Source organism: Artemia franciscana, chromosome 12 (assembly GCF_032884065.1).
Source record: "Artemia franciscana chromosome 12, ASM3288406v1, whole genome shotgun sequence".
Lineage (NCBI taxonomy): Eukaryota > Metazoa > Arthropoda > Branchiopoda > Anostraca > Artemiidae > Artemia > Artemia franciscana.
In genome coordinates, this window is record NC_088874.1 from 40,913,625 (window position 1) to 40,937,289 (window position 23,665).

The 23,665-nt window shown below is 35.4% G+C and overlaps 1 protein-coding gene across 12 annotated transcripts in view; it reads left to right on the top strand.

Annotated features, from left to right (window-relative positions):
* The window catches only part of LOC136034132 (RIMS-binding protein 2-like), a 317,880-nt gene that overhangs the window by 68,369 nt on the left and 225,846 nt on the right, over positions 1-23,665 (top strand). For all 12 annotated transcript variants that reach the window (XM_065715293.1, XM_065715294.1, XM_065715292.1 and 9 more), the window contains one exon: positions 12,589-12,780. In XM_065715293.1, coding sequence (XP_065571365.1) covers positions 12,589-12,780 — 192 coding nt within the window. The remainder of the gene's footprint in view (positions 1-12,588; positions 12,781-23,665) is intronic.

Below are 23,665 nucleotides of genomic sequence, written 5' to 3' on the forward strand. Positions count from 1 at the left end.
CATCGCATTCATCGTATCAGAGAACCCCTACAGAAAAAATTTCAAGCTCCTATCTACAAAAATGTGGAATTTCGTATTTTTTGCCAGAAGACAGATCACGGGTGCGTGTTTTTTTTTTTTTTTTTTTTCCAGGGGTCATCGTATCGACCAAGTGGTCCTAGAATGTCGCAAGAGGGCTTATTCTAACGGAAATGAAAAGTCCTAGTGCAATTTTTAAGTGACCAAAAAATTGGAGGGCACCTAGTCCCCCTCCCACGCTCATTTTTCCCAAAGTCAACGGATCAAAATTTTGAGATAGCCATTTTATTCCGCTTAGTCGAAAACCATAATAACTATGTCTTTGGGGATGACTTACTCTCCCAAAGTCCCTGGGGGAGGGGCTGCAAGTTACAAACTTTGACCAGTGTTTAAATACAGTAATGGTTATTGGGGAGCGTACAGACGTTTTCAGTGTGTTTTTTTTGGTTTGGGGGTAGGGTTAAGGGTAGGGGGCCATGTGGGAGGATCTTTTCTTGGAGGAATATGTCATGGGGAAAGAGAAATTCAATGAACAGGGCGCGGGATTTTCAAGCATTACTATAAAGAAAAACAATTAAACTTAAAACGAACAGAGATTATTACGCATATGAGGGGTTCTAAAAATACTTTAGCATAAAGAGCGAAGTATTTAGGAGAAGATAAATACCTCCCTCTTTGTGCTAAAGTATTTTTAGTAATTTAAACTATTTATTCTACGGCCTTTCTGATTCAGGGGTTATTTTTAAAGAATTGGGACAAAACTTAAGATTTAGTGTCGAGAGCGAGGTATTAACAAGGGGACAAACCCCCTCATTTAAATAATAAAAATATAAGAATATGAAAAGTCTTTAGTTACGTGTATTTTTTACTAAAAAACGTTCGTTAAAAATTAAAAGTTCTAGTTGCCTTTTTAAGTAACCGAAAAATTGGAAGGCAACAGGGCTCCTTCCCCACCCCTTATTTCTCAAAATCGTCTGATCAAAACTAAGAGAAAGCCATTTAGCCAAAAAAAAAAGAATGAATATGCATATTTCATTTTAATAATTTATGTGCAAAGAGCCAAAATCAAACATGCATTAATTCAAAAACGTTCAGAAATTAAATAAAAAAACTAGTTTTTTTAACTGAAAGTAAGGAGCGACATTAAAACTTAAAACGAACAGAAATTACTCCGTATATGAAATGGGTTGTCCCCTCCGCAATCCCTCGCTCTTTACACTAAAGTTTGACTCTTTGCCACAGTTCTCCTTTTTAAAACAATTAAAAACTTTATCGTAAAGAGCGAGGGATTGTGGAGGGGACAACCCATTTCATATACGGAGTGATTTCTGTTCGTTTTAAATTTTATATTATATATTTTAAATTATATTATATATATTATATATTAATTTTATATTCGTATTATTAATTTCTTACTTCGTTGTTGTTATTTCGTTAATTTTTTCGAAATAACGAAATTAATTTCGTTGGATATTAAACTTTTTTTATTATTAAAAGTTGTTGCTTTTTCCACTGTCATATTTAAAGTTTTATGCCCGTTTTTTTTCTTTTTTTTTGTAAATGGGAAAGGCAGTGTGGCCTAAAAAAAAATATTTTTCACAAGGAACATTAAATGGAGTAATACACTAATAGAATTTGGCTATTTTATTAGCTAATAATTACTGGGAGTGGTAATCCTGAGATTTTAAGCAATAGTTTAGAATTTTTTTTAATGTGGCATATTCAGATTTGGAAATGATTCCATCAGTGAATCAAAAGCATTATAGTTTCTGTTTTACATTTCCGTTGCAATCAAAATCAAAATATATTTCAGTCGCACCATTTCTGGTATTGAGGAACATTTTGAGATTTTGTGTTCCGAATATGAGAAAATAGGACTTGAGTATAATGCTAAAAAGAGTGAAGTTGTACCAATTGGTATGTCACGCAATCGACCCATTTCCGATATCGTTTGTCTTGATGGTAATCCTGTTAAGCTGTCGACAAGCATAGATTACCTTGGATTACCCATTGGAAGTGACTTAGAGCATACTCGAGCATTTCTATTAGAATTTCTAGGTGCAAAGTTTCGCCTGCTTGTTCCTTGCAAAGCACGCTATAAAAGAAAAGTGCTTTCTAAAATTTATAACGCCTTTTTTATGCCCCATGTATTAGCTTTGTCACCTTATTGGAATGTTTTTATTATGTCAGATAAGGGGTCGGTCAATTCTTTTTCGTTACGCTAAGTTCCTACTGGATGTACCTCTATGGACCAAAAGACGGCGCATGGTTTTTGTATACGGAGTTGTCGATCCGTTTGCTGTTGTCACGGAGCGTAGGTTACGCTTCGAGCAGAGTTTGGATACTTCAAATAGTTTATTTAGTGCCTTTTTATAAAAGTGATTCCTATTAAAGTTGCTTTTTGTTTCCTTCTTTCTTTTCCCTTGTATGCTCCATTTTGACACCATTGTATGTTTATTGGATTAACAGACATTCATTCATTCATAAGCAACAAAACGTGGTTTGTTTGCAACAAAGTATGGATCCGGTGTTGGAGGGGGAGGGATCATGAATTGAAGCATGAGCAGGGAAGAGACTGTCCCACCAAGCCCTTCATATGAATATCCCAATAATGACTTGCCAGTCAACCTACATTTTTTTTTGTCTTTCAAAACTTTATTGGATATTCGGTGTTTGGCATGCCCTATACAGCCATATAAAATCATTTAGTCAAAACAGTAACTAAATATGTTAACAGCTACAAACAGTAAATTTCCCCGAAAATAGTGTTAATTATAGCTAACTAATATATTGTGAATTCTAAATACTTAAGTTTGACTGAGGCTACGGGCCAAAGGAAAAAAGAGAGATAACTCTTTTGTGCTTCCCTTTTTAAAAGTTTCAGTTCCATTGGCTCATTTTTGTGACATATCTTCGCATTAGCCAGTCGGATACTTTCTTATTTCTAGCAAAAAAAAAAAAAAAAAAAAAATAAAAAAAAAATAGCCCGCCCTTTTAAAACCGGATGGACTATTGCTTCAGTTCAGATTAAGAAATGAAAAGGTACAAATCTAAAGTCAGGAAGCACAGTTTAGAGAGAAAAACAGTTCCATCTCCTAAAAACTTGATGACCAGTTTTAAAACTCAACTTGCTGACTTGTTATCAGCTATATATCCGGGGCTCAGTTATGTTTGCCAAATGAGCAGTCTGTATGTTTCCATATATTTATTTTTATACCCACTAAAAATATCCATCGTTTAATTATTGTTCTAGGCTATTTGATTTATAGGGAAAGCTAGACTTAATAATTAAAAAGCTATGAGATCATTAGGTGTGCCAGTTAATTCATGGTTAAAACCTCAGCTAATCACTGGGGAATCTTGGGCTTAGCTACCACGCCTGAAGTGGTCTTTCTCCCAAATATCTTCAATTACTGAAGTCTCTGGGAGGAACCGCCTGTCCCATGTAATTAAAAAGTGTCGTAATGATGTCTGTTCATTACCACTCTAATTTAAAGGGATCATTAGCCTCCACAACTAATACTCCTTTTCTTCATCAGTGTCCAGTCTTTAAAGGTATTCGATACCATAAAGAATCAGCCTATCTCGTCCACTATTAACCTTTTGGGTTTGTGTGGCCAAACTATTTAGAATTGATAGGGCGGTCTTACCATAAATTGTAGAGCTTGGATAAGCGATCCGTATTAACAGCAGAAAACTAAAAGCTGACATCAACTTTCCTGAAATCTTAGAAAAACTTGTAGCTTCTCTGGTTTTGTGTCAGAGATAGAGATATCTAGTTTTACTACTACTACTACTACTACTACTACTACTACTAATATCTCACTGCAGCACCAAGCCGCCTGAGGCCAACACAGCTACGCACGTTCATCCTCCAACCTAATCTATTTAAAGCCTCCCTCTTTACACCCTCCCAGGAAGTTCCCATTTCCTTTAAATCTTTATTTATGACATCCTCCCTACCCAGACAAGGACGACCTGCTTTCCGTGTAGCAATAAACAACCAAGAAATATAAAACTCTACAAAAAGAAAACTTCAAACGAGACGACGGCCAGTAGAATTGAAAAACTAAAACAACGCGGATATTTCGCCTGTATCCAAACAGGGCGTCTTCAGCAAAAGATAGAAAATTAAAAGAAAACTAATCTAAAAACAAATAAAAACCACCACCAATAATAATAAATACAATTGTCGCTACTTATCCACGTAGAGAAAAGCAGCTATTTGAGTTACTTCAATGAGAATCAAAGAGCAACTGAGGAAAAATTATGAAAATTGAAATTTAGTTAATTATTCTGTTGCGAAATAATCCTCGTGTAAGCTAACATTGAAGCAACTCTTTTTGGTCTAGTGGGTAATCTTGTCCCCTGGTGATTGTGTAAAATTTTGATTCCCCCATCGACTATTGGTTCATTTTTTAAAAGAATATCATAAATCGGGTCAATATTTAAATTCCCTGTGTCTCTATTTATTCAAATATTAGCAAATATATGCTTTTTAATTTCTATAGCCTCCCTCGCCCACTGAGAAAAACCCCTATCATTAGAAATAGCTGTAGCCTCATCAAATTGTACAAAATATTCAGGATAAAAGAATGTATGTTCAGCTAGAGCCGAAACAAAAGTTTCGGGAGGCTTTCTTAGTTGTAGGGTTTTTTCTATTGAGTTGCGATGCTCAATAAATCTTTCAGTAAATTTTTGGTGAGTTCTACCAATATAAAACTCTCCACAGGAACAAGAAATTTTATACACCCTACTAACTAAATATCCCCGGGTTAAATCCTTCACAGAATTAAGAAAACTACCTAATGGTCTCACTGATTGGAGACAAGTATCAATGTTATGTTTACCTAAAATTCGTTTAAGCATCTCCCCCAAAGTAGGTACATAAAGTAAAGAAATGAAACTTTTCGGTAAATTTAATTCTGTTCACTGTGAAACCCCAATAACCCTATTGTTGTGTTTAATGCGTCTATTTTTTATTATTTCATCAATGAATTTAATCGGGTAGCTATTACAAAATAGAACATCCCTCAAATATAACAATTCAGATTCTATAATCTCCCGGGCACAAATTCTTAAAGCTCTATCCCCCAGTGCAATCACAAGCCCTCGTTTCACTGAAATAGGGTGGCAAGAGTGAAAGTTCAAATACCTATCACTGTGAATAGGCTTTCTATAAACTGAAAAAAGGTAGAAAAAATCACTTTTAATCAATAAGATATCCAGAAAAGGTAGTTTATCACTTTCTTCAAACTCCACTGTAAATTTTAAGTTTTTGTCAAAACTATTTAAATGTTTAGGAAAAGGTCTAAAGACTCTAAACCGTGTTTCCAAATGCAAACCACATCATCCATGAATCTGCCCCAGAAACAAGGATAGAGCCTAAAACTGTGTATGGTGGAGGTTTCAATAGATTCCATGAAGAGATTTGCCGACAAAGGGGAGAGAGATGCCCTCATAGACAAACTTAACACCTGTTTGTAAAATTAACTTCTAAAACCAAAATAAAGAGAAAATTCATTTGCAAGGATAACCAACTTCTTAATGACTTCAATCTCCAAACTAGCCATGGTCACATCTTGTATCAAATCAAAGTGCTTTTGTAATTTAATCCTTAATATATCCTCGCACTTTTTCACGTTACAATTTGAATACATGGACACTACATCAAAACTACAGAGAATTGAATTCTCCTCCAGTGTGAAATTTTTTAACTTATTAGTAAGATCAGTAAAATTTTTTTATAAATGATTTTTGTGTTCCTAAGAGTGGACGCAATGCTACCGATAACCACTTCCCTAATTTTGCCACTGGTGACGAAAAAGTTGATACAATGGGACGGAAGGGGCTCCCGTCTTATGAATTTTGGGTAAACCATAGATCTTTGGTGCGGAACAACCTCTTGGATAAAATTTATTAAAAATTTGTGGGGTAATGTGTAAAATATTTTTCAGGGACTCCAATTCCTTTCTAATCGACTTTACATATTTATCCGTAGGATCGAAATCCAATTTCTTGTAAAAAGATGTATCCGAAATGATTGTATTCATTTTACGATCATAATCATCAGTGTCCATAATTACAATAGTATTCCCTTTATCTGCCCTAGTGATAGTGAGGGTCTTATCCTTTTTCAAATCAGAAAGTATTTTAATGTCATTTTTTGTTATATCATTTTCAATATTTTTCTTGTTAAAAGTCTAAGTTTCCTTACGATTTCAGCTCTAAGTTCTTGAGGAGCTTCGACTTTATCAATAGAAGCCATAATTCCTGACTCTACCTTAGAAATTATTTTTGAATAAGAAATTGGGGTTGGAAAACAGAATCTAAAACCCTTCGACAAAACTGCCTCTTGTTGACTATTAAGAGGATTAGATGACACATTCTTAGTGGCAGGACCCAGACAAAAACGAGGATAAAAAATATCCGAATCCTGGAACTTCTCAAACAAAAGTCTATTGAACTTGTCGACCAAACGAACCTTTGACAAATGGAAATCATGACGAAAAGATCTAACGGGCATTTCCTTAATTTTCAAAAAAATATCAGATGGAAGTTTAGTCCTCAAAATGTATTCGACAAAATTTAAGTCATTGGACAACTTAAAACGACTTTGTTTTTCCTCGGAAGTCATATGATTTAAAGCCATACGGCTTAATTTGTTTTTTAATTTTCATTCATTTTCAGTACCAAAATGGGTATTGATTCTAAAATATTTAGGAATCACTGATTCCTTCTTGCACTTTTTTAAGAAAATTTGTTGATTTAATAAATATGAATGTTTTTTAACCAAAGAAAAATAGTAATTGACAGATGCTGCAAATTGCTGCCCGTAAGCTTGACGAATGAAAGTTCTTAAGCCGAACTGGCCAGACATGACAATAAAAAAAATTATTGTCATGTCTGGCCAGTTCGGTTTAAGAACTTTCATTTTTCCGTGTAGCCCCAGACGGTTGGCCAAAAAGGACAATCTTCCGTAATATGTCATCCTTCATCCGTAGAACCTGGCCTAGCCATCTCAACCTTTATTTGATTATAGCCCCAGAAAGCGGGAATTAACCACATTTTTCTTACAATCTACTGTTTGAAATACGGTCAAGTCAGCCGGGTACCCAGAACAATCCGTAGGCAATTTCTCTGGAAAACATCTAGTAAATGTTCATCTGCTTTTCGGAGTGCCCATGCTTCAGAGCCTAGTTTTAGGGAAACTAAAATCGTTAGGAAGTGTGAATTTTGTTTTTTTAATCAAACGGAGCAGAATTTTCTTTTTAAAAAGTCAGGAAAGGGTTGTTCCTGAAAATGTTCTAGTATATCTGCTACGAGAATCCCAAAAATCATTGCCAGTGCAATAGCGCTGCCCAAGTAAAGAGTAATGTGGGCACAATGTATTATTTTTTGTATTTTTTGGACTTAGGCCAGGGCACTTTGTATGGAAGGAGCTGTCGTAGAAAATTCGAAAAGGGCTCATTCGGTTAGAAATTGAAACGGCTAGTTGCCTTATCAATAGTCGAAAGTGATTGGAGGGTAACTAACCTCCCTACCACGCCCACTATTTTCCCAAACACATTCAATGATAATCTTGAGATAGCCCTTTGGTTCAACGTAGTTGAAAGATCTAGAAATTATGTCTCTGAGGACCAGAACCCTCCCCCCCAAAGCCTTCAGGGCAAGGGTTGTAAGTTATACTCCGTGGACATTTATGTTTTATACAGAAAGGGTCATTGTATAAACTTCGGAGGGAGATCATTGGATTGCTAATCGGAAGTTTTAGTGCCCTTTTTTAGATTCAGAGTGATCAGAAGGAGGTTACCCCCCTCCCACACACACAAACACCTGCTATTTCCTGACATGCATCTGATAGAAAGACTCATTCGATTGGAAATTGAAAGCACTAGTGTTCTTTTTAATAGTTAATAGTGATTGGAGGGCAACTAACCCCCTCCCCACACCCACCATTTCCCCAAACATATCTAATCAAAATTTTGAGATAGCCGTTTTGTTCAATGTAATTGAAAGGTCTGCAAGTTATGTCTTTGAGGATGACAACTCCCCCACAGCCCTTGGGGCAAGGGTTATAGGTTATGCCGTGGGAGCATAGGTGGTATGTACAAAGACAGTGATTATAAACTTCGGAGGGGGCTCATTGATTTGAAATCAGATGTTCTAGTGCCCTTTTTGAGATTCAGAGAGGTCATAGGGTGGATACCTCCCCCACACACCTCAAATATTCCTGAAATGCATCTGATAACAATTTTGAGAGAGCCATTTGTTGTCTTAGAAACTTCGAAAAGAGCTTATTCAATCAGAAATGGAAAGGCCTAGTGCTCTTGAAGGTGATTGGAGGACATGCAACTAAACCCCTTCCCACACCTACCATTTCTTCAAACACATCCAATAAAAATTTTGAGATAGACATTTTGTTCAACTTAATTGAAAGGTCTGGAAATTGTGTCTTTAAGGACGACAACCCCCCTACAGCCCCCAGGGAAAGGGTTATAATTTATGCCCTAGTGGCATATAACGTATTTATATAGGAGGGGTGATCATATAAACTTCTATATGCTGTTATAATCTTTATGCTTTATATAACAGCATAAAGATGATATCACTTAATATTGCTTCTGTTTCTTTTGATTCTGCTTTAAGCAGCCATGTGTTTGAAAATAGGGGGGGGGGACAAAATACTTTTTGAAGAATCCGCCGATATTAGCAAAGACCTAGGCATTAAGCAAGTTGTTCGAGAAGCAATTGAAATCAGACTTCAGATTAATAATAATATTTCCTCAAACAGGGGGAGAATGTTCACTAATTACTCTATGCATAAATTTAACTAATAATGATCTTACAAAATATTATATTAAGATATTAACACATAACCTGTTACAAATAGACCTACGAGATCAGCAGCCAAACAAGCAAGATTAGCATGAAAATTTGTTTTTAAGTCATTCTCTTTCATTTCAATGAATTGCCTCGTTTCATCACAATTTATTTATCAGTCCTGGTTGAAATTCGCTAAGGTAGGGATGCTGGGGCTGTTTTCAAAATTCATTTTAGTTATATTGATTTTATCCTGTTGTAAGTTTTTTCGTCTTATATATTTATGTCTTGCTGAGGACGGCCCTTGGACATAGGGGCGAAATATGCATTCTAATTTGTTTCCCACTGTCTTGCAAAAAGAATCCCCTATTGTTCTTCTTGTTTTTAGTGTTTTATTGAAAGGTCGAGAAATTATGTTTTTGAGGATGCCCCCCCCAAAGCTCTCCGGGCAAGGGTTGTGAGTTATGCCCTGGGTGCATACAAGGTATATATAGAAAGGGTGACCGTATAATCTTCCGAGGGGGTTAATAAGATTCTTAATAAGAAGTTCTAATGAAAGACTCAGAGTTATTGGAGGGTGGATACCCCCCCCTCCCCGCACGCCTTGTATTTTCCCGAAATGCATCTGATATCAATTTTGAGTTGGCCATTTTTAGCCGTATAAACTTCAAAAACAGCTCATTCTATTGAAAATTCGAAGGGTTAGTGCCCTTTCTAATGTCGAAAATAATTGGAGGGCAACTAATCCCCCTCCTTTGCCCACCATTTCCCCAAACACACCAAATCATAATTTTTAGATGTTAATTTTTCAACGTAATGTAAAGGATTAAAAATTATGTCTTTGAGGGTGACCCTCCCCCACCCAGAGTCCCGAAGACAAGATAGGTTATGCCCTTGGGGCATATAATGTATATAAGGAAACAGTGATCGCATAAACTTCGAATGGGGCTTGTTGAATCGGTAACCAGAAGTTCTATTGCCCTTTTTAAGATTCTTAATGATCGGAGGTAGGATACCCTCCCCCCAAATCATGTGTTTTCCTGTAATGCAGCTGATAGAAATTTTGACTTGGCCAGTTGATATCGTAGAAACTTCAAAAAAGGTCATTCGATTGGAATTGGAATGGCTTGTGCTGCCCTTATTATTAGTCAAAAGTGACTGGAGGGTAACAAGCCCCCCCTCCTAATGCTCATCAATTCCCAAAAGACATCTAGTCAAAATTTCAAAACAGCCATTTTTGTTCACTGTACTTGAATGGTCTGGAAATTACATGTTTAACAACCACCATACCTTCTAAAGACCAGAACATAATTTGCACTTTACAGAAAAAAATGGATGTGCGCTGTCATATGCACTGTTCAGTAGTTTATAATCTATTAAATTTAAAAATCGAAACATTTCAAACATATTTTGTTTATTGAAATCAAATAATAAATAACCGAGTCAAACTCAAAACGAGCAAAAATTAACGTGGGTAGGGCTGACAACCCCCATGGCTTCTCAGGACCAGAACATAATTTGCACTTTACAGAAAACAGAATACATTTAAAACGTCTTCAATACGTTTTTACTTGTTTAAAATGTTTCTACAGATATAGACAAGGGGAAGTCCCCCCTTGCACTTCAATTACAGCGTCAGTTTCTGGTGCCCTTTTTAGGAGTAACAAGAGATTGGAGGGCAAGCAACCATTCACTCAAGCCCATTGATTTTCCAAACACATCTAGTCCAAATTTAGAGACAGCCATTTTTTTCAGCATAGTAGAACGGTCCAGCAATTATGTCCTTAGGGGTATTAGACATGAAACTACAAACAGTTATGCAATTGGCCCATTATGCTTTAAAACTGAATGCTGCTTTAAAATAAATCAAAAGGCACTAAATGGTTGCCAATAAGACATCTCAACAACATATTGAGAAGACTGGGGGTATTAAGTTGAAACTTTTAGGGATGCTACTATTACTACTTCTGATCTTACAATTTAAATTAAATAAAAAAAAACAAGTTTTTTTTAATGAAAGTAAGGAGCGACATTAAAACTTAAAACGAACAGAAATTACTCCGTATATGAAAGGGGCTTTTCCTCCTCAACGCCCCGCTCTTTACGCTAAAGTTTGACTCTTTTTCTTAACTCTACTTCTTAAAACAGTAAAAAAAACTTATGCGTTTTTTAAAAAACTTGTTTTTTTTATTTAATTTCTGGACGTTTTTTAATTAATGCATGTTTTGATCTTGGCTCTCCGCACATAAATAATTAAAACGAAATTTGCATATTAATTTTTTTTTGGCTAAATGGCTTTCTCGTAGTTTTAATCGGAAGATTTTGAGAGAAAAGGAGAGAGGGAGGAAGCCTAGTTGCCCTCCAATTTTTTATTAGTTAAAAAGGCAACTAAAACTTTTAATTTTTTTACACATGTTTTCATTTGTAAAAAATAGACGTAATTTACGAATTAACTTACGTAACGAACTTCTATATTCAAATGTTTTTAATGCGTATATGAGGGAGTTCACCCTCGTCGATACCTCGCTCTTTACACTATGGCTTAAATTCTGTCCCAATTCCTTAAGAATGACCTTTGAATCACAAAGGCCGCAGAATAAAAGGTTGAAATTACTATAGCGTAAAGAGCGAGGTATTACGAGGAGGTATACCCCTCATATGCGCAATAATTTCTGCTCGTTTTAAGTTTTAATGCTGCTCCTCACTTTCAGTAGAAAAAAAAACTTTTCATATTTATTTTTTCATTATTTTTTTAAACAATGCTAAAAAATCCTGCGCCCCCTTCATTGAAAGTCTCTTCCGCCATGATAAGTTTTTCCATGGAAAGATCTTTCCACGAAATCCCCCCACCTCAACTCTCCCTCCCAAACCAAAAAAAAAAATCCCCCTGAAAGCCTCCGTTCACTTCCCAGTAACCATTACTATATGTAAACACAGGTCAAAGTTTGTAACTTGCAACCCCTCCTACGGGGACTGCGGATTATTGAAACTCAAAACGAACAGAAATTAACATGAGATGGGCTGATAACCCCTCCCATGTTAATTTTCGCTCGTTTTGACTTTTACTCGGCTATTTATTTTAATTTCTGTTCGTTTTGAGTTTCATTTATTTATTGATAGGGATTGGTGGTAGTTTTACACTTGGAAGAATATTTGACTTTATTTTTGCTCATTCTTGGCTTAATGGAGCTCTTTACTTTTCTTTGAGAAACTTGTTTTGTGGAAAAAATTTTGAACTAATCACCTCAAAAGAAAGGTTATTTGATTAATTTTACAGCCCTTAGAGTTTTCTGTTGTTCAACCCGCTTTGATTTAAAACTTTACCGACCCAAATCTATTGTATTTTTAATCAAATCACGGGTTGTCAGTAAGTTTCAATGATAAGTAGTCTTCTGGGAGAATTCACTAATGGACCCTTTGCCTTCGAGAGAGCCAACCGACGTTGAGGCTCACCAAGTGATGTTTAAGGTATCGAATCATCTCAATAGCTCTGACTCTCAATCTGAACTAGTTCTGAGTTACACCATTGCTTGTCAATTGAAAGCTTTAACTCGATCTTATTCGTCAAAAACATTCACTTTCGTCGTGACTGGCCAATTTTGTCAATTTTGTCAATTTGCCAATTTTGTCAATTTTGTCAATTTGCCAATTTTGTCTAAAAGTCATCACACTAAGTTGTAGAATCTCTATTGTTTCACATAATATAATTAAGGGAATTAGGGTTATTAATTTATAACTCTTTTTCAGGCATTACAGAAGCAAAACATCAAAAAGTTGAATCGTCAGTCATCAGTTGAAAGTCTTCGCCACAGAATTGGCGAGCTTGATAAACAACTGGCTAACCATCAAGAGCTTGCGTCTCGTCTTCGACTGGCTGAAACAGAAGTCTATACCCTCTCAGAAAAGTTGAATGACAAGTTGGGCTATTGCGACGAACTGGTAAATTCCTTTCCTTGCTTGAACTTGTTTCCAAGAAATCTGTGCTAGTCAAAGTAGACCATCTGCTCTATTGTTATCCATACAATTAATAGCCCTCTGGAAATATCACTGTTCCTACTCCTTGTCATGAAATGCCGGTGCTGTTGCGGCATTGTCACCAATGGACCATTAGTGACAAGCCACGGTCTCATCTTTGCTGTTAATGCTATTGAACTTGCCGCTACCACTACCTGAAACCATTAGCAGCTATAGTGTATGCTCTCTTTTCAGCCTAATCTATTATATCTACTTTCCCATCCACTCGGCATAAGACACTTAATAAATTGATTCCAAAAATTCAGTATTCGAAAATCATTGCCGTCCAAAATGGAACTTCCACAAAATTGTCATTCATTCCATTAATTGCCTTAATTAGTTCATTTAAAACTGTCATTTCCTTGCATGATTTCTTTTTACTATTATAATAATTAAAATAATTAATTAAATTAATTGACGTAAAATATTTTTTTTATTTATAAACCGCTTATTTTGCATGCTTTTGAACCCCGTTCCAAAACAAATATATAGTGACACCTGGACGCAAACCCCTTCTCTCACGGACAACGGATTTTAAAACTAGCGTGCTAACCGCTCGGTTAGGACACCTCAGATTGCCATTCATACAATTTGAAGATTTTGGACTCCATTGCCAAAAAACAAGGTCAGCCACCCTCCTATATGGAATAAGTTTTGCTCATTTTGGGGTTTAATGTTACTCTTTACTTTCATAATAACAGCATTGGACAGAAATGTTCCTGGAATCAAGAGAGATTGAATATAAATTAGTATGTTATAAGCATGCCATATGAATGTACATAGGCTTATACATGCCTATGGATCCAAAAAGAAAACTGTATTCATAGAATATTTGGAATATGTATATTTACAGGATGGAACAAGCTACCATACGCTATTGTGGCCTTTAAAACTGGGAAGCTGAATATACAGATTTTGATATTTTTAATTGACTAAACTATCTCAATATTTTTACTTCATAACATTTCGGTGTTTTTTGGGGGGGTCAGAACTATTAGAACTATTTCCCTAAGCACGTTGAATAAAATTTTGAGATAGCCATTGCTTTCAACATAGTTGAAAGATCAAAAATTATGTCTTTGAGGATGGACCCTCCCAAGCCCCCAGGGCAATGGTCGTAAATTATACCCTTGGGGCATATAAAGTTTTTTTTATAGAAGGTGTGGTTGTAGAACTTTCAAAGGGCTCATTCGATTGGAAATTTAAGGGCTAGTGCCCTTTTCAATAGTCAAAAGTGTTAGAGAGCAACTAACTCCCCTCCCATGCCCAGCATTTCTGCAAATACTTCCAATCAAAATTGTGAAAGAGCCATTTTGTTCAACGTATTTGAAAGGTTCGGAAATTATATCTTTGAGGACAACGAATGCCCCCCGCCCTCAAAACAAGGGTTTTAAGTTATGCCCTGGGGATATATAAAGTTTTTGTATAAAGCGTGGTCATATAAACTTCGATGGGGGCTCGTTGGATTAGTAATTAGAAGTTCTGGTGCCCTTTTTAAGATTCAATGTGATCAGAGGGCAGCTAACCCCCTTCCTCCCACACACATACACGCCGTATTCTCTCAAAATGCATTTAATAGAAACATTTAGATAGCCATTCAATTTAAAAGAGTTTAAATATCATATATCTAGGCTTTTGGGTTGAAACAAACACTGAGCCTAGGGGTAAGTGTTGTAAGTTATTCCCAGGGTTTTTAAAGTTTTCATGGAATGGAGGGAGTGTATAAACTTTAGAGGAGGCTCATTTGGTTAAAATTGCAATTTTTAGTTATATTTTAAGAGTCAAAAGTGAGCCAGCCCTCCCTTCCGACAACCTCTTTTCACCAAACGAATCTGATTTCTATTTAATTTCTGGGCGTTTTTGAATTAATGCATGTTTTGATCTTGGCTCTCCGGACATAATTAATTAAGACTTAATTTGCATATTAATTAATTGCAATTAACCGGAAGATTTTTGAGAAATAAGGAGCGAGGGAGGAGGTCTAGTTGCCCTCCAAGTTTTTGATTACTTAAACAAGCAACTAGAACTTGAAAAGCAACTACGAAATATCTTACGTAACGACCTTCTATATTCGTATGTTTTTATTGCGTATATGAGGGGGTTCAACCCTCGTCGATACCTCGCTCTTTACACTAAAGCTTAGATTTTGTCCCAATTCCTTAAGAATGACATCTGAATCACAAAGGCCGTAGAATAAATAGTTGAAATTACTAAAAATACTTTAGCGTAAAGGGTGAGGTATAACGAGGAGGTAAACCCCTTATATGCGTAATAATTTTTGTTCGTTTTAAGTTTTAATACTGCTCCTTACTTTCGTTAAAAAAAAGTTTTTTCATATTTATTTTTTTATTGTCTTTTAAAATAATGCTAGAAAATCCTGCGCCCCCTTCATTGAAATTCTCTTCCTCCATGAGAAGTTTCTCCATGGAAATATCCTCCCACGTACCCCCCTCAACTCTCTCCACTAAACCAAAAAATCCCCCTGAAAACGTCTGTACACTTCCCAGTAACCATTGATATATGTAAACACAGGTCAAAATTTGTAACTTGCAGCCCCTCCCACTGGGACTGCGGGGTAGTAAGTCGTCCCTAAAGACATAGTTATTAGGTTTTTCGACTATGGTGAATAAAATGGGTATCTCAGAATTTTGATCCGGTGACTTTTGGGAAAAATGAGCGTGGGAGGGGGCCTAGCTGCCCTCCAATTTTTGTCACATAAAAAGGACACTAGAACTTTTAATTTTCGTTAGAATGAGCCCTCACTCGGCATTCTAGGACCACTCATTCGATACGATCACCCCTGGAAAAAAACAAAAAAAAAAAACAATCAAACAAATAAACACGCATCCGTGATCTGTCTTCTGGCAAAAAATGCGAAATTCCACATTTTTGTAGATAGGAGCTTGAAACTTCTACAATAAGGTTGTCTGATACGCTGAATCTGATGGTATGATTTTCATTAAGATTGTATGACTTTGGCGGGAGTTTCCCCCTATTTCCTAAAATAAGGCAAATTTTCTCAGGCTCGTAAAGTTTGATAAGTATAACTGATCTTGATGAAACTTATATATTCAAACTCTATATTTAAACTCAGCATTAAAATGCGATTCTTTTAATGTAACTATTGGTATCAAAATTCCATTTTTTAGAGTTTTGGTTACTATTGAACCGGGTCGCTCATTACTACAGTTCGTTACCACGAACTGTTTGAAAATGTCCAAATATCCTATAACAAGGCTTTTGAGATCAATACAAACCACTAGAGCCTTAGGGTGAGGGCCATAGGTTATGCACCTGGGGCATTTAAGGTTCTTATCGAAGGGACTCTTGTATAAACTTTAGAGGTATGCTCAATTTGTTGAAATTTGAAGTTCTAGTTCTCTTTTCAGATTCAACAGTGATGGAGGTCAAGTAGCCCCCCCCCCCACCCAACTACGCCTCTTTTCACCAAGTGTATTTTATTGAAATTGTACGAAAGCAATTTTGTTTGAAATAGTCCAAAGAACATATAAAGATGCCTCCAGGGTTGGCACAACCCCCTAGAGGCCCGGGGCAAGGGCTTGAAGTTATGCCGTGGGGGCATATAAGGTTTTTATGGAATGGGTGGTCTTATTAAATTCAGATTGGTCTCATTTGATTTTAAATTGCAAATTACAGTGTCCTTTTTAAGAGCCAAAGGGATTTGAGAGACCTCCCCACGCCCCTTATTTCATAACAAACGCCCAAACAAACTTTTGAGACATCAATTTTTTTCCGCATTGTTGAAAGGTTCAGTAATTATGCGTAGCAATAGTGTAGTAGCAGAAGTAGCGTTAGTAGCAGTATGCAAATAGCACCTTTTTGTTCAACATCCCCTTCAAATTCATTTAAAGAAGAAATCCTTTAAATATTTTCGCTTTTATAACTTTAAAAAATCAAAAATTAATTAAGATCTTAAGGAATAGATGTCAGCGTATGTATAGTAAACTGACAGTGCACATTCACTTGAATTTTTCTGTAAAGTGTAAATTATATTCTGGCTTTTAGAAAGCATTGGGGGTTGTGAACCCTACTCATGTTAATTTCTGCTCGTTATGAATTTGACTCGGTTATTTATTGCAATTTTGTTTGTTTTGGGTTTCATTTATTTATTGATGCTGGTTCGTGCTGGTTGCATGCAGTGTAGATTATTTGATTCCTTTTTGTTCATTTTTGGTTTAATGGATTTCTTTACTGTTTTTGGAATTCTTATTTTGTGGAAAACGTTTTTTTAATTAATTACCTGAAAAATCATAAGACTTTTCCTCCTTTTCCATCGTTTTTTTTTCTATCAGAAAAACCTTGTTTTTTACATCAAATTTGCTCGTTCTTAACTTTTTAAGTATAAAGAAAAACTTTTCAAGAATATTTCAATTTAATCTAATTTAAGCGATGATCCAAAAATTGCCAACATCAGTTTTAGTAAAATCAAAGATTAAGAATAAGTTTAAATTCTTACCTCTTCAGAGGTGGTTTTAGGGGAGGGAGAGGTGGCACCTACCCCAGGTGCAGATATTTTAGGGGTGCAAATTTTCCAATAAGCAATCTAACGGTTATATTCATTCTGTTAAATTTAAAATTTCGTTTAAAAAAAAATGAAGCAGAGGGCACAGTTGGCTGTAAGTATAAGCGAATTGAACCCTAAGGTTTTATTTTGTCCACATCTTCATCATCATTCTTAATGAGGTAGTCAATATGAGGCAATTAATATGAGATAGTTAATAATTTTGCCATGCTGAAGTAAGAAAAATCAGAATTAAATGAATGGAAATTTTTGTTTATAACTGAAATTTTTTCTACTAAATAAATTTAATTTAATTTGTCCCTAAAGTTATTGGGAGGCAGGGGTAGAACACTAATTAATACTTTGGCCCTGGCGTAAGAAAGGCCAGAACTGCCACTGTACCGTATCTCTCTTAAACTTTCCTAAGAAATATGTGACAAATGGTCAAATATACAAGAGTCGCGAAGGGTATTTTTTAACTAATATCTTTAAAATATAGCAGATAATAATTTTTTGTACATCAAACAGTTGGTGGGAACGAACTGTAGTAAGGAGAGACCCGGCTCAATAGTAACCAAAAGTCTAAAAAACGGAATTTCGGAAACACTTTAATGCTGGTTTCAAATATATAAGTTTCATCAAGTTTAGTCTTACCCATCCAAAGTTACGAGCCTGAGAAAATTTGCCTTATTTAAGAAAATAGGGGGAAACACCCCCTAAAAGTCAAAGAATCTTAAAGAAAATCACACCATCAGATTCAGCGTATTAGAGAACCCTATTGTAGAAGTTTCAAGCTCCTATCTACAAAAATGTAGAATTTTATATTTTTTGCCAGAAGGCAGATGTTTGTTTCTTTGTTTTGTTCCCCAGGGGTGATCGTATCAACCCAGTGGTCCTAGAATGTTACGAGAGGGCTCATTCTAACGGAAATGAAAAGTTCTAGTGCCTTTTCTAAGTGACCAAAAAAATTGGAGGGCACCTAGGCCCCCTCCCACGCTAATTATTTTCCCAAAGTCAACGGATCAAAATTCTGAGACATCCATTTTATTCAGCGTAGTCGAAGAATCTCATAACTATGTTTTTGGGGAAGACATACTCTCCCACATTCCCCGTGGGAGGGGCTACAAGTGACAAACTTTGATCAGTGCTTACATATAGTAATGGTTATTGGGAAGTGTACAGACGTTTTCAGGGGTATTTTTTGGTTGGGGAAGGGGCAGAGAATAGGGGGATATTCTGGGAGAACTTTCCATGAAGGAATTTGTCATGGGGGAAGAAAATTTCCATGAAGGGAGCGCAGGATTTTCTAGCATTATTAAAAAAAAAAACAATGAAAAAATAAATATGAAAAAAGTTTTTTCAACTGAAAGTAAGGAGCAGCAATAAAACTTAAAACGAACAGAAATTATTACGCCTATGAGGGGCTCACCTCCTCCTAATACCTCGCTCTTTATGCTAAAGTATATTTAGTAATTTTAATTATTTATCCTACGGCTTATGTGATTCAGAGGTCATTCTTAATGAATTGGGACAAAATTTAAGCTTTAATTTAAAGAGCGAGGTACTGACGAGGGGGAGAACCCCCTCATATATGTAATAAAAACACGAGAATACAAAAGTTCGTTACGTAAACTAATTTATAAGTTACGTATATCTTTTACTAATAAAATCATTCGTAAAAAATTGAAAGTTCTAATTGCCTTTTTAAGTAACCAAAAATCGGAGGGCAACTAGGCTTCCTCCCCCGCTCTTTTTTCTTAAAATCATTCGATCAAAACTATAAGAAAGCCATCTAGCCATTTAGCCAAAAAAAAAATATTCAAATTTCGTTTTAATTATTCCTCTGCGGAGAACCAAAATCAAAACATGCATTGATTCAAAAACGTTCAGAAATTAAATAAAAAAAGAACAAGTTTTTTTCTAACTGAAAGTAAGGAGCGACATTAAAACTTAAAACGAACAGAAATTACTTCGTATATGTAAGGGGCTGCTTCCTCATCAACGCCCCGCTCTTCACACTAAAGTTTTTTACTCTTTTAAAAAGAAGAGTTGAGAGAAAGAGTCAAACTTTGGCGTAAAGAGCGGGGCGTTTAGACTGAGTGTGAGCTAAAAATAGCATGCTAGTAATTTTTGTATATGGGTCTAAGACCTTTTTTCTTTGTCTCAGCCCTTTCCTTAGTGCCATTTTTCATTTCTTTCAAAACTAACACTGTAGCTTTTTTGCCTTGTCAATGATGAATAAGAAAAATACAATTAGGAAAATGTTTTAAATATACTGTTGATTTCTGTTTTAAAAGAACATAATTTTTAAGTCGTAGACCAGATCAACATTTTTGGCGGCTTAATACTATGTCAAAGGTGTAAACAACGAATCAGAAAATGCCCAAATAAATCAAAACGTGATTTAATGTCTAAATCTAGGATAGCATAATTTTGCCATGGTTCAGGTAGTAACGAGAGCAACATTAAATTAGAATTCCACGATAAATCACTCAAATTGTATTAAGTTCTCATAAGTTCTAAAACAGTAAACATAGTCATTTGAGTCAAAGCTAGCCGATAATTTATTATTCATGAAGATAATTTTGATCCCTAAAAGTAGGGAATTAAACCGAAAAATTACATATACTTAGGCAAAGAAATCTTATATGTCTTTCGGTCAAAGAAGAAAGCTTAGCAAACAAGACATTTTTATCATTTGTCTATTCTTAACTCGAGGAAAACTTTTAACTTTTCAAAAAATTAGCATTCAAGGAAAAGTGTCTTAGTAATAATAGATACATCATAATTATCGAATTTTGATGCTTACTCAAAATATATAAAATTCAAGAAGTTCAATGCTACCCATCAGAACTTATGAGCCCGTGGATGTTTACCCAATTTTTTTTAAAAAAAGGAGGAAACATCCTCCTTTTCCTAAAGGAGGAAGGAATCAAGGGATATGAATAAAAATCCCATCACGAGATTCAAAATATCAGAGAACCCCACTACAGAGATTCCAAGCTCCTATACACAAAAATGTGGAAGTTTGTATTTTTTGTCACAAGTAAGATCACGAATGCGTGTTTATTTGTATGTTTGTTTTTTACCATTGGTGATTGTATTGAACCAGTCATCCTAGAAGATCGGGAGAGGGCTAATTTGATAGGAAATCAAAAGTTATATTGCCCTTTATAAGTGAACAAAAATATTGGAGGGCAGCTAGCCCCCCTCCCAGCCCCTTTTTAACCAAAATTGTCCAATAAGATTTTTTAGATACCCATTTTCTTCAGCATGGTCGAAAGATCTAATAACTATTTCTCTGAGGATGACTTAACCCTTAGACCCCCGGCGAAACGGCTGCAAGCTATGGAACTTTGCCCATTGTTTACATATAGTATTGGCTATAGGAAAGTATGAAGAAATTTTCAGGGGGGGGATGGTTTTCTGTTGGACATGCTTTCGTGTGAGGATCTTTTCATGGAAGAGTGTTAGCTGGGAAAGGGAATATTGCATGGGAGGGGGAGCTGGATTTCCCAGCATTAATTTAAAAACTATCAGAAATTGAATAAAAAAAACAAGTATTTTAACTGAAAGTAAGGAGCTACATTAAAACTGAAAACGAACAAAATTTATTACGTATATGAGAGGACTGCCCCCTTCTCAGTACCTCTTTACGCCAAAGTGTTTTTGAATTTGTAAAACACTTATTATTCCAATTAAACGGTCCTTGTGTACAAGGAGTCATTCTTAAATAATTGGAACAAAAATTCAGACCTTAGTGCAAAGAGAGAGGTACTGAGGAAGGGGCAACCCCCTCATTCGTAATAATTTCCGTTCGCTTTATTTTTTAATGTTGCTCTTTACCTTTATTTATGAAAAAACTTTTTTTATATTTAAATAAAACCTAAGAGGAGCAGAAACCAAGCTTTGTAATAATTTCAATAGAAACTACTATGAAGTAATAAATTAAACATAGAAAGAGCAAAAATTTAAATGAATAATGAACTTATAACGGATAGAAAATACCGCGAATGAGAGTATGGCTATTGTCCCCTAAAGTCTGTATAGGGCAGTGAGTTTTTTTTGCACTTTTCCTGAAAACAAGACATATTTTACATTGTCTTTTTTAACTTATCATTATGACATTGGAAAATCACCTTTTAATATTTTTTTTTACTTTTTTAATCAATCTCCATAAACACCTTCCTATAAGGCACTAAAGACAGTACTTGTGGAATTACAAGCGAATCATAAAGGTGGGCCAACACAGTACGGTTATAAGGAGCCTCGGCTCCTTTAAACGTTCCGTACTAGCTCCTAATCTTAAGTTTTCAAGAAGCACAACAAGACTACTTTTTGAATCTGGTGAAATCACCAGACCTATATAAAGCATTGTAAGTATATATTTATTAACCTTATCACCTAGCAATAAACTTTTGGGCCAATAATCACAACAATTACCAGAAAATCAAACTACTTCTCTCTTACTCGAATGAACTCCTCACCTATAAAAACATAAATTTCATTCAAAATTTTTACAGTTCTCTTCAGTTATGAGATAATGACCAACTCAAATTTAGAATGTCGTCCATATAATTTCGTAACAATACAGTAAAAAAAGAAATCAGCACAAACACAGAAACAAACACTCCACAAAACCGAACACAAAAAATACAAACTATATAAAATAATAATAAATATTAATATGTAATAAATAATCTACAATATAGAATAAATAATGAATAATAAATAATATATGAGAAAAGACAGAAGGAGAAAGGAAGAATGTTTTCCTACTTTAGTAATTAATATAGATACTTAATATACATAATACGGAAAATATAAGGAGAATAAAACTTTTCATATTTTTTTTTTGTGAAGATACAATACCCTTATTAAAAAGAAGCTGCAAGTAAGTAGTGACTCGGCTCATTAATAACCGTAATTAAAAAAAACAGAATTTTAATATTGATAGATACATCAGAAGAATCAGCTTATTATGCTGATTTCAAATATATAAGATTCATTAAGTTTAGTGTCACCCATTAAATGTTAAGATCCTTATTTTGCCTGATTTATGAAATAGAGGGAGATACCCCCTATTTCAAAATTTTATTATTTTATTTTATTTTTAATTAAGATTCCTGAAGAAATCTTAATTAAATCAGATTCAGATTCAGCGCAATCAGATTCAGCGCAATGGAGAACGCTACTGTAGCAGTTTCGAGGTCCTATCTACAAAAATGTCGAATTTCGCTATTTTTGCCAGAAGATATATCACGGATGCGTTTTCATTTGTTGTTTTTTTTTTAGGGGTGATTGTATCGAAATAATAGTCCTAGAGGATGGGTGTATTCAAACTTAAATTGAAAGTTCTGGTGCCCCTTTTAAGTAACCAAATAGATTGGAGGGCAACTGGGCCCCCTCCCACGCAATGTTTTCCCCAAAATTATCTGATCAAAGTTATGAGATAACAATTTTGTTCAGTGCAGTCGAAAGACCAAATAGTTATGTCTTGAGGTGTAAAATGACCCCCCACAGTCCGAGGGGAGAGGCCTGTAAGTTATGAAATATACCCATTGTTTACGCATAGAATTTGTTATTGAGAAGTATACAGACATTGTTTTTGGGTGGAGGGGTTTGTGCTTGGCCCGGACTCCTATAGGGAGAATTTTCATTGGAGGGGGGAATATTCCGGGGAAATTTTATACTGGGGGAATTTGACAGAATTACTATGCAAAATTCTTTTTAATTGTCTTGCGTTCTCTTTGCCAAATTTTTCATGTGGAGATGTTCCGAGGGAATTATCTATGGGCTATTTTTCACGTGTTTTGATCTCCGAGAAATGATTTCCATGGAAGGGGGTATTTCTGGAGAGATCGAGAAACCGATTGGAGATTAAAGTCTTACTCAAATGAAAAAATGCTGAGGAAAATTTTTCAAGCTGAGTCATCCGCAAGCAATTTTACAGGGAGGGGGGATTCTCAGCGAGGATGCAATTGTCTAGAGGAAATTTGACGGGGAGGGGGTGCACTTTGCGTTAGATTAAATTTCCATGGAGGAGTTTTCCGTGAGAGGGAGGAGTATATTTCATAGAGGGTGAGCCATATTTACCAGCATTATTTGAAAAAAGAAAAGAAATTATTCTGTATATGAACGGTTGCCCACTCATCAATACCTTGCTCTTTACGCAAAAGTTTGACTGTCCCAATTTCTGAGGAGCATCTACTGAAACACGAGGGCTGTCTAATTAGAATAGGAAGCTTATTTAAAAGTGTTAACACCTTTAGTGTAAAGAGCAAGGTA